The sequence below is a fragment of the Daldinia caldariorum genome, assembly GCF_022478825.1.
Source record: "Daldinia caldariorum strain CBS 122874 unplaced genomic scaffold F4812scaffold_6, whole genome shotgun sequence".
In the NCBI taxonomy this organism is placed as follows: domain Eukaryota; kingdom Fungi; phylum Ascomycota; class Sordariomycetes; order Xylariales; family Hypoxylaceae; genus Daldinia; species Daldinia caldariorum.
Window position 1 is genome coordinate 33,243 of NW_025953042.1, and position 14,655 is coordinate 47,897.

Below are 14,655 nucleotides of genomic sequence, written 5' to 3' on the forward strand. Positions count from 1 at the left end.
CATCATTATCATGAGATAATGCTGCTTTACACTCGGGCGCTCCGAAGGGTTCGCTTGCGCCGAGTGGCGGTTTTAAATACGGCCTTGTATGCTTGTACCGGTCGATTTCACCCTTCAATTGGTCACCTAAGAGGTGACTTGGGATTTGGTTATTCTCTTTTTGTCGAGAATATTCCATTGGGAAAAGGGGAGCATGAGCACCTATTTTTTGTTCGAAAGTTTTTAGCAATCGAGTTGATATATACAGACGCGGTGCCTCGGCATTCAACGCCGGCATCGTATGATGGCCCCTTGCGGCTCAGATGGTGTTAGGACGAGAGATATAATTCTGCGTCGCCCTGGGCCGGAGTAAACGGCTGTCTGTACCTCCAAAAGCTTGGGTTCTTTCTGAAGGAGATAAGCGCGATAGTAAGGGCAATATGCCGGAACGCGGGAGAGATATTCTTCGTCAAAGAGTGCCTCAATCACACACGTCTCTCTCTAGCGAACCTCGGCAGAAGCTACTTTGCTCCGGAGCCAGCATCTCGGACTAGGCCGAGGAGAACCCTTCCCACGTCGATAACGCTGCCTCTTTCGCATTGACCCTTGGTCACCCCTAGGGATTAGTGCGAAGCCATACCCGGAGGCGTGGGAGAAAGTTTTGGTAGGAAGGAAAAGGTTTATGCCGCCGCAGCAAATTGCTGTAGGCAGGTGTAAAACTCGGGGCTGGGCTGGTCGCGTCTCTCTGCGGACAGATTTTTGCGGGTTCGCCCGCACTGTCCCGAAGGCCCCCGACTCGATTGGAAACGCGTCAGATCCGGGCGATATTTGAGCAACCGTCTTGTTAGCCTCGCGGTTGGGAACTTGGCAGGTTCCTTCCAAAAACAAAAATCTATTTTCTCAAATTTTGTTTTATTTCTTTCTCATTTTAAGAATACACATTTCTCTTACTTACCTATCTAGTGCAAAACAACGGAGGGAAAAGGAAACAGGGAGAAGAAGAAAAAAACAAGGAAAAGAAAAAGCGACAACTGGGAGCAGCTGGTGCGGGATTCCATCCAAGTGGGATGCCCATAGATTCTCTTGCCGTAGTTACTGCTGGATAGCTTGAATTCAAGCCAGACATTGCTTCCACTAGTTGGTCTATTTGCGAGTTTGCTATGGTGTGCTTATGTTTGAATTGATGATCTAGTAGGCCGACGAACTTGGTCGTCGTTCCAGGTGCGTATTGTGTCCTAGCACTTACGATAGGTTAGCTACCTACCTAATTAGTTAAATCCGACATCGCACCTCCTTCAAGCCCCATGGTAGACGTAATAGTTCAGCCAAGTTTGTGTTTCTTTCCAAGCCTTTCCCATTCGACGTTGAATACAGAAAACATCATGTATTCTCGTTTTCGAAATGTTGAAACGAGTGGCCAAACGACTACTTTCAGGTACAAGTACATAATAGCTCAGCATCGAGGGTATATATAAATATAAAACCTACTTCCTCACACATACGGTTGGTATACTAAGTCGATATATGCAAGTACAGATTATTGACCGCATCTTTTAGCACCAAGCCTACGTAGGTCCCTCAAGGACGAAGAATCCCATGAGCAATGCAAGTTACTTGTAAACCGTCATTTGAGGATAATAGCCAAGTGCGTATCCCTAGCAACAATACATCGCGAAGCAGGTGCTGGCTGTCTGATTTCCCATGCATCTCTGCATCATGGTTGGTTCTACATATTTTACAATTTTGGCTGATGAGCCTCTACCAATAATCGGTGGTATCTGAAACCCCCTCCCTGGCTCTTCCCGTATCTCGCCAAGTCGGTACGTCTAGTAGTAAATAGTAGTAGTAGTCTGTTCACGCTTGCTCTCCTCATCATACACCCTCGTTTGTAGGTAGTCTATCAATTCACAATATGAATTCATTCACAACAGACCTCCACAGGATCTAGGGGGCGAGATTATTTCGTAGGGCTGTGCGGGCCGCGCGTGAAGCTGCCGTTCAATCATAGGTCAGCCCTGTTCCTATTCTGCCCCTAGGCATCTTCCTTATATGATGGATGGAGGAAAATGTCTGGAAAATAAAGCTGGGGGGTTACTCACTTGTGCCACATCTTCCCGAAGAAACCCGCCTGGGGCTTCTGCTCGTGTAGACTCGCACGTCTGGCGAGGGAGTCGGGGTCGCTGGTGCGTTTCTGGCTCATGAGGCTGTCGAAGGTTGGTCCGGAGCTCTGGGGATTGCGGGTGTTAGCAACGGGGCAATGATATAGATAGACACGAAATACAGGTTTAGGTTTGATATTGTGTATAGAGAAGATGGAGGGGAGGACATACTCGTCGTCGAGAAGGGCCGACTGGGGTAGGGTTGTTTTCTTTGTCATTGGCCATGGTGGTTTTAGGGGTTAGAAGAACAGACAACTATAAGTAGTTGATGTCGATCAAGTTGATAATTCGATACGATAGGGTTTCACAAAGTATTGCTTCACATAATAAAGATGCGGGATGTCCGAGTGGATTTGAGTGGGATGGGTATCATAGGAAAACAAAGTAGAAGTAAGGAGATGGAGGGTTTGACCCCTTTTATGTAGGCTCGGAGTACCGAGCAGGCCACGCGATCTCCAGCATATAATCAACCGGACAACGACAGAAGACTGACGAGGATGAGCAATAGCTAGCCTGTCTGTCGGTACTACTATGCAAGATACCTACCTATGTAATGGATACTAAATGGCCAAGAGCGCTAGTGCATTCCCTTCCATTCTCTGGTGGCAGCTTGATTGATCGGCGAGGAGAGCCCACCCCAAGCTCGGGGATAGAATCCCGGTGACGACTTCGCCAATTAACTAAAGACGTTGTGGTCTACCATCCTGCCGTTATACTATGCAAGGCAATAGTTCCAATACTTTGCTGTTTCGATCGTACGACCTCGGTCTTTCTTTGTAAATAGGCTAGCATCTGAAAGAGGTATCAGTACATACGACTAATGAATACTTGAACAAAGCGATAGCAGCCGCAGTACCTTAGGTTAGGTAGGTATTGGGAGGATGAGGGGAGGATGTAACTCGTACCATTCTGCGTTTTCAGACAAAATCCAACGTCATAGAAGAGGTGTAGCTAGCTCCATCCTTGCCTGATGAGGGAACGATGTACAAGCCGAAACGACGTTCTTTACCCCGCAAAATTAACCCAGACAAGGAGATCTCGGAGATTCACACATATCAACAACACAACCAGCAGAATCGAATCAGAGAGTTTCGATTGTCGCTCCCCGCTGCCTTAATCGGTGGCTTGAGGATGACACCACCACCCACCTACCTTATTGTCTGCGAGGCATACATACCTACCTAGATACCTAGCTTTATGCATGTGAGTCCCGTTAGCGATGCGGGTCTGACTCGTCGTATCCGACATGTGACCGAATCTTGAGTCGATAAAGATATCGTACGAAAAATGACACGAAAACATAAACAAGGCCGTGGTCTAGACTTTGAAACATTCCAATCCATTCAGAATAGTAATAGCAAGACGTATGTTAACACATGTACGTGAGAAGAGAAAGATTATACAGTTTCTGTATGCACAACAGCTGAGGAGGTCCGAAGGGTAGGTAGTGGGTGATCCATCATGCAACACGGTCCAGACCAACCCGGCAATTGGTTAGATGACCCGCTTTCCCCAGAAAACACAAGCCAACGACGACTTACATCCTTAAGTTTTTAAGTTACCCAAGTTACCTCATTATGTAAGCCGCCGCCCGCCTACTGGGGGGACGGCGGAAGCTCAAACCCCTAGCCACACCCTGCCACATTACCCGGCCTCTAGCCAGAGTCCCTGTGGCTCGTGCCACGGGCTACACGTTTTGATTGGATGTATCTTATGTACATTATGTAAGATCCCCTGATAGCTGGGAAGGTACGTACCTAATGATGCTGTGGCTCAATCCTACATTAGCGCTGCATTAGTTGCACACTAGCCACATCACCTTTCGGCCAACCAGAGCAAAGCACGCTTCCCCTCCCATATTCTTTTCCCCCCTTCTCCCCCAGCCACTTGAACTCCCCCCAGCCACAACCTAGCCACAACACATTTGGACCAATCAGAGCAAAGCACCTCTCCCCCCTCTTTTTTTATCTTTTTTTTTTTTTTCCGACACATATCCTTAAGTTAAAACTTAAGGCATTTGTGCCTAGTACCTAGGGGAGATATTATTGACCTAGCGATGATAGCGAGTCATGGTCAACTTTCACACAGCAAGCACAGAATCAATGGGAGGACATAGCATCATATGGTTGATCAACTATAACACCTTTTTAGTGTCATTATATTAGGTATTATATGTTTGAAAAAGCTATTAATAAATTACTTCTCCCGCCCTTGGCCATCTGGCCATCATAGAAGCACGCATAACCTCGTACTGGAATAATCACAGAACCTATTCAAAATGGTTAGCCAAGTTAACATATGGCATATGCAACCAAAAGTTTGCTTGTAGCCTCCCTTCAGTTCTCCAAGGTGATAGAACGGAAAAGTTTCGTCATGAAGAACTCCGACATTTTGCAGAAGATTATCATCCGCGAGGCTAGCATCTAGATATACGAGAAAAACCACTGACCTTCAAGAGATGAGACGCTTCAAAGACGTATGTATATACCTAGTTTACTTTACCTAACGCGACCATCGAGTTAGCTACGTCGACCACAGCGCGCAAAGAGCAAAGTATAAATATAGAAGCTATCAGGCTACTCATATTAGCTTTAATTCAACATGCTCATATCCAGGAGGGCGCGCATACCTCATTAAATCAGAATTTTTTGCAATGTTCATTTCCAAGCCCAGAGGACAGGATCAAACAGTGTGAATAATGATCATCATTTTAAAGAGGACAATAACTAGGAGATAGAGATAGCAATACCTGCCGAGAGAAACATTAGCTGCGTCCCAAAAGCATGCGACGATGAAATCATTTGCGTCGACAAGACACAATCAGCTGACGAATTCTCAACAAGAATCCCTCGCCATCCTCCTCCCACAAGGTTTGTACGTCCTCGTTTTGAACGAGAGAAGGGACGAGGGTTCATTTATGTCCGCCCGTTCGTTCAAAATATCCTCATGTGAAAGGGATAGGTTTATGGTAGAACGATAATGCATACCTATTCGAGTAGACGAGTTAGCATTGTACGCGAACATATCATCTAGCAACGAGCGGAATAGGTAATGAGGTCAGACAAGGCTGAAACTAAACAAATCTACATGATGTATTCGGAATGAGGAATTCCCTAGGTTTGTCGATTTCTTCATCACCCCTCGGTGGAAATGTGTGCAGGTGTTTCGACTTCATAATTAAAAGAACGTACCTTTATTTTATTTCTTTTTTTTCTGCATGTTAAAACATTGTGATGAGAGTCACCAAGATGGCCGACGAGCACCTGTCTAATTCAAGTTAGCATTGAGTTGATCGCCATGATTGGACTACAAATGCATCCTCATGATATTTGCTCAGGGTAATTCTAGAGACTATGATCCCCATTGTGTTGTAAGATTTGGATTGTTCAAATTTTCCTTCGTCACGGCAAAGAGGAGCGGGAAGACGTAGGGAATCGCAACTAACCTGATAATAACATAGCATCACTGACCGACTGCTATGAATAGTAGAATAAGAGCCATCATGATTAGAATCCTATCAACGGTAAAGAGAAGAGCTCAAAAGCTTGAGTAAATGTACAAAGTTGAAAAGATTGTTTGGGAAGGAAGAAGAAATATTCGTTGAGGGCTTGAGGAAGAAAATAAAAATAAAAATTGTTGCTTGGGTGGGGAACCCTAGACCCGCCTCGGAGATTTCCACATTGGGACCTAGGTACCTGAGCTAGTTTGTGGCAAACGCCGAGCTGCGCCACACCTGCTTATCTAAGGGTCCTTATCAGGCCTAAATAGCTTCGTCACCACCCGCTGAACCCTCCTACCCTTCTGTTTTTCCCCTTTCAGATCAACCCTCTTTTATCTACTCGTCAGCTCGCCGCATAGCGACGAACTCCCAAGTGGAAAACACGATGCTCGCCCCGCTAGGTGGAGGCGGCATATTGGCGCCCGCCGCGCTGCGGGTCGTCCGTACTGCCGCTCTCAAGGCAGCCACGATGATCCGGGCCAAGATCGCGGCAGCGGCTCGCCCGGCTAACACCGCCCTCGAACCCGTCCTCGTACGCTCCAACCCCAACCCTCGCCAGCCTATTCATCCCTCCGCGTTCCTGCGACAGCAGAAGTCTCGACGATGGCACTCGACGACGACGACGACGACGACGAAGACCTCGGTTACGTACAAGACCATCAACGCTGCGATCCGCCGCTTCATGAGCACTGGCCGGCTTGACGCCGCGCCCCGGGTCGACCGGTCCAAGTTCTTCAACACGCAGACCGGCCGTGCCGTTGCTCAGATGACCGGTCGCGCACCCTTCGCGAGTACCCTACGACCGAACCTTACCGGAGGAGCCCTCCCTCGTACCGCCGGCGGCTACGGCCTCGGGTCTGGACGTGTGGGTGGTGCTCGCTACTTCTCCCACGCACCCGCCGCCCAAGCCCAGGTGATCCAGAATGTTTCAGCTGCGGTCAGGGCGTTTTGGATCTCGGGCCAGAAGGCACAGTTCGACGGGCTTACCGCCCGCCGCGAGAGGAAATACCGCGCGGTCTCCACTCTACAAGATGAGGCCGCCCGTAAGATGGCTACCACGAAGCGCGACGCTCCAGGCTCTTTCATCGACTTCCACCTAAGCCCTACCGTCACCGCCCTCAGCCCCCTCGCTGCTGCGTTCCCCTACCCCTCCGCCGGCTTCAAGGTCCCCGCCCTCGACGCCACAACCCTCAACACCGACGGCTTCCTCGATGTCTTGTCGGTCGACTTCGCCCGCGCCTTGAAAGACCTCACCTCGACCTTGGCGGATATCAAGAAACTCTCATCGCTAGGTGACCTTCCAATACAGCTCGAGAAGAGACATACATTGCGGGTCCGCTTTCCCGGCGTCGATGCCGAGACAGTGGAGTCCTTATGTGATGACCTCGGGTTAACCAGGGGTGTCGTCAGAGAGGACCTAGATTTCGCGGCCGAAACGGGTGTCTCGATGGCGCTAAAGTTTCCTTTCGCACCAGGTATCGAAAGCGATGGTACAAGAACCCTCACTTCTCCCGGCGGCTCGTTAAGGTCTCAGGGAAGCTTCTTCCCCGCGGAAGAAGACTTCAGCGAGATGGAAGATAACCCATGGTTGTCTTTGCCCGACGACCTAGAAGGCTACGAAAGTATGTCACCGCCGGTCAGTTCGGGTGAACATTGCTCAGAAGACTTCGAGGGTCTCGAAGGGATCTACCGCTTCTTAGAGGAGTGTGATCGTGCTCATGAAAGATTTTAAGCGCGTTGCTTATACATATATACCTACATGACGAATAACGAAGGGCGCATGCTTTGCTTGGTAAGGTTAAATTGAATTGAGTTAGGATGCTTTTTCGACGTACCTAGGAACCACACTCATTGTATATCTATCACGACACGATATCCTAGGTAGTCCAGTCTTTGGGGTTATTAATCCCATGTGGGAATTTCATTTGTCTCTACTATACCAAATAAAACATGGATAAAAATGAACATAAAAACAACTTATACAAATAAATGAGGAAATGGGTATCTGAAATTGACCAACTATCTGAGGAACGTTAGAGACTGAAGCCTGTAGATAGAGAATATGAACTATCGTAGAAACTCACATATCTGCTATCCCCCGTTCAAGATAGCTATTAAGGCTGCCATCGTAGTAATTACGGCATACGTTCATTCTATGCGTCAAACCTTGTCTTCCGCTTCCCCGTGCTCGCTTTACCTGCACCTCCTTGCGTGCCACCCTGCTGAGCAGCACCCTGCGTCTCCCCAGCAGCTACGAAATCCACAGGCGCGCCTTTAGCCCTAGCCCTCGCCTTCTCGACCTCGGCCTGGCTCTGCTTAAGCTGTTCGCGGTACGCCCACCGCGGGAAGGCAGCCGGATCCCAGAGGTCGGTGGGCAAGGTGGTGCAGTACTGGTCCGCCGGGGCGCCGAGGTCGACGAACGACAGCAGCTTGTCGGTCAGCGCCGGGTTGCGCAGGGACGGGTTCTGGGCCACCCGCGAGTTGAAGTGCACGCCCTGCCGCTTGAGCTCGAGAAACCGCTCGAACTTGGCGCTGGTGCCGGGAGGCGGTGAGCCCGGGGGCGACGGCGGGATATCCGTGTTCGGGACCGTGGGCAGCGTGAGGTCCCGCATGAGCGCGCGTGTTGCTGTGTACGGCGATCCTGGGGGTAGGCCTGGCCCGCTGTCCTCGTCGTCTTCTAGTGGCGCTTCTTCCAGCGGAGGAAAGCTGGGGCCGGCTGCTGCTGCTGGGCCTATCTGCGGCCCGATGATAGCTGCTGGTTGCTCATCTTGCTTCTGCGAGGCTGCACTAGATTCCGCTGGGACGTCTATTCACTAGTCAGAGAGGCTAGCCAGGAACGCATATGGAGAAATGAGATAGACAAAAGGGGAGAGTCGCGTACCTTGCTTTTGATCCGGGCTTATAGTAGTATCTTGAGTTTGTTTCAGTGGCTGGCCTCGGCGGAATCAGTGCTGTCCAATGCCTACCGGTGTAATTGTGTATATCATCTCATGTTCTCATTCATACCTTTGAATCTGGCTGCTGCGCGATCTCTTCTTCCTCGTCGCTGCTCTCGTAGCCCACAAGTGCCATTATGAAACTTTGATACCGGATAGCACTATGTAGGTATGTAGTTTACAGGTTGGAAATTTTAAGTAAAAAATATGAGTATATTGGTATGAAGTTAAATCACGAGATAATCATGTAATGATTGAACAGTGTCACAATGTACCTATGAGCTTCTCATCACAAGTTGACGTCGGTACGTATCCTAAATTTGAAGTGGGTCTCGATGCAGTAGGTACTTAAGTACCTAGGTATGTGCCTGTATCAAAAACTGCACAGCTGCCAAACAGCTGATAAAGCACCCGGATGTAAAATGGAGCAAGAAGTACGTACCCCCCAACAGCCTGGCCCAGAAGGCAGAACTGACGCGCAGCTCCAAGCTCCAGCGGTTCAACGTCCAAACCAGTAGGTAACATAGTATACTGGAGCTTCGCTTTGCCTTACATCTCCCAGATTCCATAAGCAACGACTTCCATATTATCGCTACACTACCGACGTAGTTTTGAACCCATTTCGATCTCAATTCTTCCAACCCTTATCCCGCTACCCAACTCAATTCATTATGGATCATCGACCACAAGCTTGGGGCCGTGTAAGTACCTATGATAGCATCATCTCTTCCCAAGAGTCCAGAATCGTACCTGGCTAACAACCCGGCTTCACACAGCCCAGAGACGACGTCTACGGCGCCTACGATGCCTCATACATGCAGACCAACGGTCCCAACCAGCACACCCAGTCTCCCGTCGTAACGGGAACGTCGGTGGTGGCGATCAAGTTCAAGGACGGTGTGGTCATGGCAGCAGATAACTTGGGTACGCATATATTCATATCCATATCCAAACCCCCTCACTCACCCACCTTATCTATTTTTACCTACTCCTCTATACGTACCTATATATACCCAGCACTAACTGTATACCCTTCCCCCCAAAAGCCTCCTACGGCTCCCTAGCCCGCTTTACCGACGTGAAGCGCATCCGCACCTTCGCCGGCACTTCCCTCGTCGGCTTCGGCGGCGACGTCTCCGACATGCAGTACCTGGACCGGCACCTGACGGAGCTCGCCATCGACGAGGCCTACCACCAGACGGCGGCGCACACCCTCAACGCCCGGAGCCTGCACAAGTACCTGTCGAAGCTGCTGTACCACCGGCGCTCCAAGTTCGACCCCCTGTGGAACCACCTGCTCGTGGCCGGGCTCGACGAGGAAGGCAAGCCCTTCCTCGCCGCCGCCGACCTCCTGGGAACCACCTACTCCTCGCCCTCGCTCGCCACGGGCTTCGGCAGCATGCTCGCCCAGCCCATCATGCGGCGCTACGTCCCCGACGAGGAGTCCGTCGCGAACCTGACCCGCGAGAAGGCCGTCGAGGTCGTCCGCGAGTGCATGAAGGTCCTGTTCTACCGCGACGCCCGCTCCCTCGACGCCTACTCCCTCGCCGTCGTCACCAAGGACGGCATCGACCTCTCCGAGAACGAGAAGCTCGAGGAGCAGAGCTGGGCCTTCGCCGACCGCATCAAGGGCTACGGCACTCAGACCGTATAAAAGCCGCTTCTTCCCCCGCGCCCACCCCTTCCACAGCTCTCCTAAACCCTTTTTACTCGCTACCACTACTCACTAACTAACGAAATACTACTACTCTTAACTACTCGCCCCGCGCGCACAACCCCAAGGTCCACGTCTGCATCTACTCGTACCGCGGCCAGCTAGCATTACCATTACGGAGACTGGAGGGCTGGGAATATAAGGTCACCCAAAAAAGAGCCATCCTTTTCGTTCAGCATTAGGGGAGAGAGAGCAAAGGGCAGGCGAGATCACTTATGTTACCTTAGGTTAGGTACCTACCTTACGTAATCCATACAAATAAGAAACAATGATGAAGGAGATATACTACTTGCTTTGCTCCAGAGTTGCAACGCCCTTCCGACCGTAGAGAAGAAGAGGAAAAGGAAAAGGGGAAATAGGGTAGCAAAGAAAAAAAACAAATAAAAAAAGACTCGGTAATATTTGAGTTAGAGATATATGAGTACCTAGGTATTTATGTGCTATTTTCGCTACAAAATCCAAGATAACGATGCGCCCAGAATTTATGGTCAACGTATCCCTCATTCCAAAAGCCTGGAAAAGCATCAATGTAAATACTTCACGTATCGTTTCAATAGCTCCTGATGACATTTGCCGCTCTCAAGTCCTCGCATCATTATATAAAAGTGTACAAACATCTAATAGCAGAAACACATTTCAAAAGGTAAGATAGATAGTGCTGTATAGTTAATCATTTTTGTTTATTGCTCGGTATCTTCGTCTAGGTTATCCTAGCCAGCATTACATGGATAATCGTCTATCTACCACCTCTGCAGTACATTGTCCCACGTCAAAGACTGCGCGTGGGGGCCAACATGCAGCATCGGGGAATACGGAAGATAATGGCTATCTTCTCTTCCGAGGGCTCCCTCCCAAATCACAATCCCGCTCCCATGTATATAAGGACGCTCTCAATAGCCCCCAAGTCCGACTGCCCACCGTGATATCGTTTTATAGCAAAACTCCCGCTTTGCCTCAAAAACCGCCAATGATCAGTCTAATCCTACAGACGCACAAGATTATTCAACAGTGACCGACTTGGCCAGGTTTCGTGGGAAGTCGACGTTTAGGCCTTCCATAACAGCCAACCAGTAAGCAATAAGCTGGAGCGGGATAACGTTGAGGATACCCTGGAGGCAGTCGACAGTCTTGGGAACCTCGATCTTCTGTGCTTGGCTCGCTTGGAATTCCACATCCCCGGGGTTGCAGATAACGATAGGCTGTCCGCCACGGGCGATAACTATACATTCGTTAGAATTGGCTAAAGCTAGACTGTAAGGATTGAAAATTTCACGTACCTTGTTGGTAAGCATTAAGTGACTTCTTAAATAAGTCGTCACGAGTCAGGATCATAATAATAGGGAGGTTCTCATCTACCAGAGCCAGCACACCGTGCTTGAGCTCACCAGACATGACAGCTTCGCAGTGAAGATAAGAAATTTCCTTAATCTTCAGAGCACCCTCGAGAGCGGTCGAGTACTGGCTGCCACGTCCCAGCAGAAGTAGAGATTTCTGGTTCTTGAAGGTCTTGGAGCAGAGCTCCTTGATCGACTGGTCTAACTTCAAAATTTCCTTGATCTGTGTAGAGATGTTAGAGAGACCCTCAATGATCTCCTCACGTCTCTTTTGCTTGGATGCTCGGTCCTCGCTAAGAGACAGAGCAAACATAACCATGGCAACGAATTGCGATGTGTAGGCCTTGGTGGAGGCTACACCGATCTCGGGACCGGCGTTGACGTGAACACCGCAGTGGGTCAAAAGAGAGATGGAAGAACCGACCACGTTGACAATGCCAACGGTGAGAGCGCCACGCTCTAGACAATATCGGAGGGCCATCAAGGAGTCAGCCGTCTCGCCGGATTGAGAAACGAAAACGCATGTGTCGTCACGGAAAACCGGCGCCTCTCTGTCGAGGAAGTCGGAAGCCAATTCTACAGCAATTGGAATCTCGGCAAGCTCCTCAAAGATACCTCGGACAGCCATGCAAGAATGATAACTTGTTCCGCAAGCGATGAATATTATACGTCGGCATCGGCGGATAGTAGCTATGTATGATCTTAGACCACCAAGGGTGACGCTCTTGTTTTCTACGTCGAGACGACCTCTCATGGTGTTGACGACGGACTCGGGCTGTTCGAAAATTTCCTTCTGCATGAAATGGTCGAACTTGCCCTTCATGATTTCCTGGAGCTCGAGCTCCAGGGTCTGGATGTTACGAACATTCGAGCTACCATCAGCCTTCTTGAGGCGGTGGATATTCAGCGAGCCCTCGTGAATATGGGCAATGTCGTCATCCTCTAGGTACATGACCTTCTTCGTGTGCTCAACAATAGCCGAGGGATCAGATGAGAGGAAGAACTCGGCGGGCATTGGCAAGCCATCGTCGGTCATGAAAGCTCGAGACTGCGAGCGGTGGAGTAGGGACTTGTCGGGGGCGCCAAGCAGGGAGCTCGGAGCCAACAAGTTGTTACTTTGCTTCTTCAAAGCAACGTTCTGCGAAGCAGCCTCGGCGGGCAAGGCGCCGTTCTCCTCGGAATACTCTACATCGACAAAGTCGACCTTCATGCGCTTCTGGGTCTTTACACCGATCACTAGGGGTGAACCCTTGCGAGCAGCAATAACCTCATGGGGGTAGTGAACAGACTTGATCAGCAAGCCGTAGGCACCCTCGAGCTCGGTGATGACGGCTTTAGCAAGGTCGACAAAGTCAATGTGGGGATGTTGGTCGTAAAGGTACTTTGCGAGCTTTGCAATGCACTCTGTGTCGGTCTCGGTCTCGAACTTAAAGCCCTTTGCGGAAAGGAGGGTCTTCAATTCCTTGTAATTGGTGATGATGCCATTGTGGACGACTGAAAATTCCCATGTGGGGTCAGATCTAGAAAAATGACGGGTGGAATTAGCAAGGGGACTCGTAAGCTCTACTGTGTAAATATATTTACCGGTGGGGATGGCAGTTCAGCCGAGAGGGAGGGCCGTGAGTAGCCCATCGAGTATGGGCGATACCGGCATGCGAATCGAAGACCTTGGTGAGGTCTGGTTTGGACTCATCGATGAGTTGCTTGAGCTTAGCGACCTTGCCGACCTCCTTGAAAGCGAGCACCTCGTTCTTCTTGTCGCCGTCGACGGCTATACCGGCCGAGTCATATCCACGGTACTCTAGACGTGAGAGACCTGTTTAAAAGAAAAATTAAGCGTCAGTTTTCAGGTTCCCATTTATTATCTTGTTTATTGTCCGTAAATCTGGACTATAAGATGGAGAAGAAGTGTAGAGAGGATGGAGGAGAGCGGGATGAGGTATGTGGTTGGATCTTACCGTTTACCAATGTGTCAAGGATATACTTCCGGTCCTTCTCGACCAGGTAATTAATATAACCAAAAATTCCACTATTATGAAAACTTGAATTAGCACTCGAAATTGATTCCAACAGCTGAATCCTCCCAAGAACTAATCTTGTCCCAGCAACTTCATCTCAAAGCCCAAACCCCCGTCAAGACGTAGTTGGAGCTTTGAATCATGAAGTGGGTTGACCGCCAGATTTGCGGATAGGACAAAGATCGCTCCCCATTTCGATTCCTAGGAGCGAAGAACACGGCGGAATAAAGGATTTCGATCGAATTCACATACCACATGTTGTCTTTAGCTTAGGATTGCAAAGCTAGAATATGGGTGTATTATCTGGCCTGAACTGCGGGATTCACTCTTCTCCCAAGCTCTAGAGAGTCTTCCCAGGGTATCAACGATGAACGAGAGTCAATAGCGGTGAGCTTGTGGAAAGCCTTTGGGGAGTTGCAAGATTAGGAGAGAATAAGAAGAAGAAAGGACAGAGTAGCAAAAACGTATTTGGAGGGGGGAAGGTTAGGTAGGGGGCTAAGCTGGGAGTTTTAAAGGTAAAAGGGTTGTTATGGCTTTTTCTAAGAAAGAACACTTGGTGCTGGTGCTGGTGCTGGCATAGGCTTTTAGATGAGGCAGTGGGCGTGTACGAAGACGTAGCTACCATAGTACTGCTGCTAGTGGGCAGCGATGGACCTCAGATGGTAAGAGGGGCTGCCAGGGGGTAAGTGGAGGGGAAGGGGGGGAGAGAGGTGATGTATCTAGGTCCTACCTTGTTACGATCAAATCCCTGCTTTATTCGTGTAAAGTATAAGCTAAGTATCTTCTTGCTTGCTCGAACTTACTAGCGCAACCTGTAAGATACCTATAAGATACCTCTTTTAACCCCACCACAACTTCAGCATCCACAGCATCATGCAGCTGCAACGTATGTACATGAGGTAAGTACCTATCTAAACCTAACACTATGTATCAATCATACCGCATTGTAGGTGCGTTTGACGGGTGTCTACTGCCCGCCCGGCCTGCTAAGAACCTGGGCAGTGGCAGTATGTGGT

General features: G+C 49.6%; 5 protein-coding genes across 5 annotated transcripts; 2 read left to right on the forward strand and 3 right to left on the reverse strand.

The window, feature by feature from the left end:
• Positions 1-480: 480 nt before the first annotated feature.
• On the reverse strand, positions 481-2,363 carry F4812DRAFT_458139 (uncharacterized protein; the record flags this gene model as incomplete). Its single annotated transcript, XM_047937314.1, has 3 exons — positions 481-871; positions 2,079-2,206; positions 2,310-2,363. 3 exons carry the CDS (start codon positions 2,361-2,363, stop codon positions 481-483), a joined length of 573 nt encoding a protein of 190 aa, XP_047790925.1.
• Positions 2,364-6,022: 3,659 nt separating this feature from the next.
• On the forward strand, positions 6,023-7,369 carry F4812DRAFT_458140 (uncharacterized protein; the record flags this gene model as incomplete). Its single annotated transcript, XM_047937315.1, has 1 exon — positions 6,023-7,369. The coding sequence occupies one exon, from the start codon at positions 6,023-6,025 to the stop codon at positions 7,367-7,369; it is 1,347 nt and encodes a 448-aa protein (XP_047790926.1).
• Positions 7,370-7,790: 421 nt separating this feature from the next.
• On the reverse strand, positions 7,791-8,709 carry F4812DRAFT_458141 (HCNGP-like protein-domain-containing protein; the record flags this gene model as incomplete). Its single annotated transcript, XM_047937316.1, has 3 exons — positions 7,791-8,443; positions 8,519-8,567; positions 8,644-8,709. 3 exons carry the CDS (start codon positions 8,707-8,709, stop codon positions 7,791-7,793), a joined length of 768 nt encoding a protein of 255 aa, XP_047790927.1.
• A 535-nt stretch (positions 8,710-9,244) lies between these two features.
• On the forward strand, positions 9,245-10,227 carry F4812DRAFT_458142 (proteasome endopeptidase complex, beta subunit; the record flags this gene model as incomplete). The annotated part of the gene is made up of 3 exons (XM_047937317.1): positions 9,245-9,274; positions 9,350-9,497; positions 9,620-10,227. 3 exons carry the CDS (start codon positions 9,245-9,247, stop codon positions 10,225-10,227), a joined length of 786 nt encoding a protein of 261 aa, XP_047790928.1.
• Positions 10,228-11,285: 1,058 nt separating this feature from the next.
• Positions 11,286-13,896, reverse strand: F4812DRAFT_450662 (glutamine:fructose-6-phosphate amidotransferase; the record flags this gene model as incomplete). Its single annotated transcript, XM_047936115.1, has 5 exons — positions 11,286-11,506; positions 11,565-13,141; positions 13,206-13,437; positions 13,580-13,662; positions 13,892-13,896. 5 exons carry the CDS (start codon positions 13,894-13,896, stop codon positions 11,286-11,288), a joined length of 2,118 nt encoding a protein of 705 aa, XP_047790929.1.
• Positions 13,897-14,655: the final 759 nt, after the last annotated feature.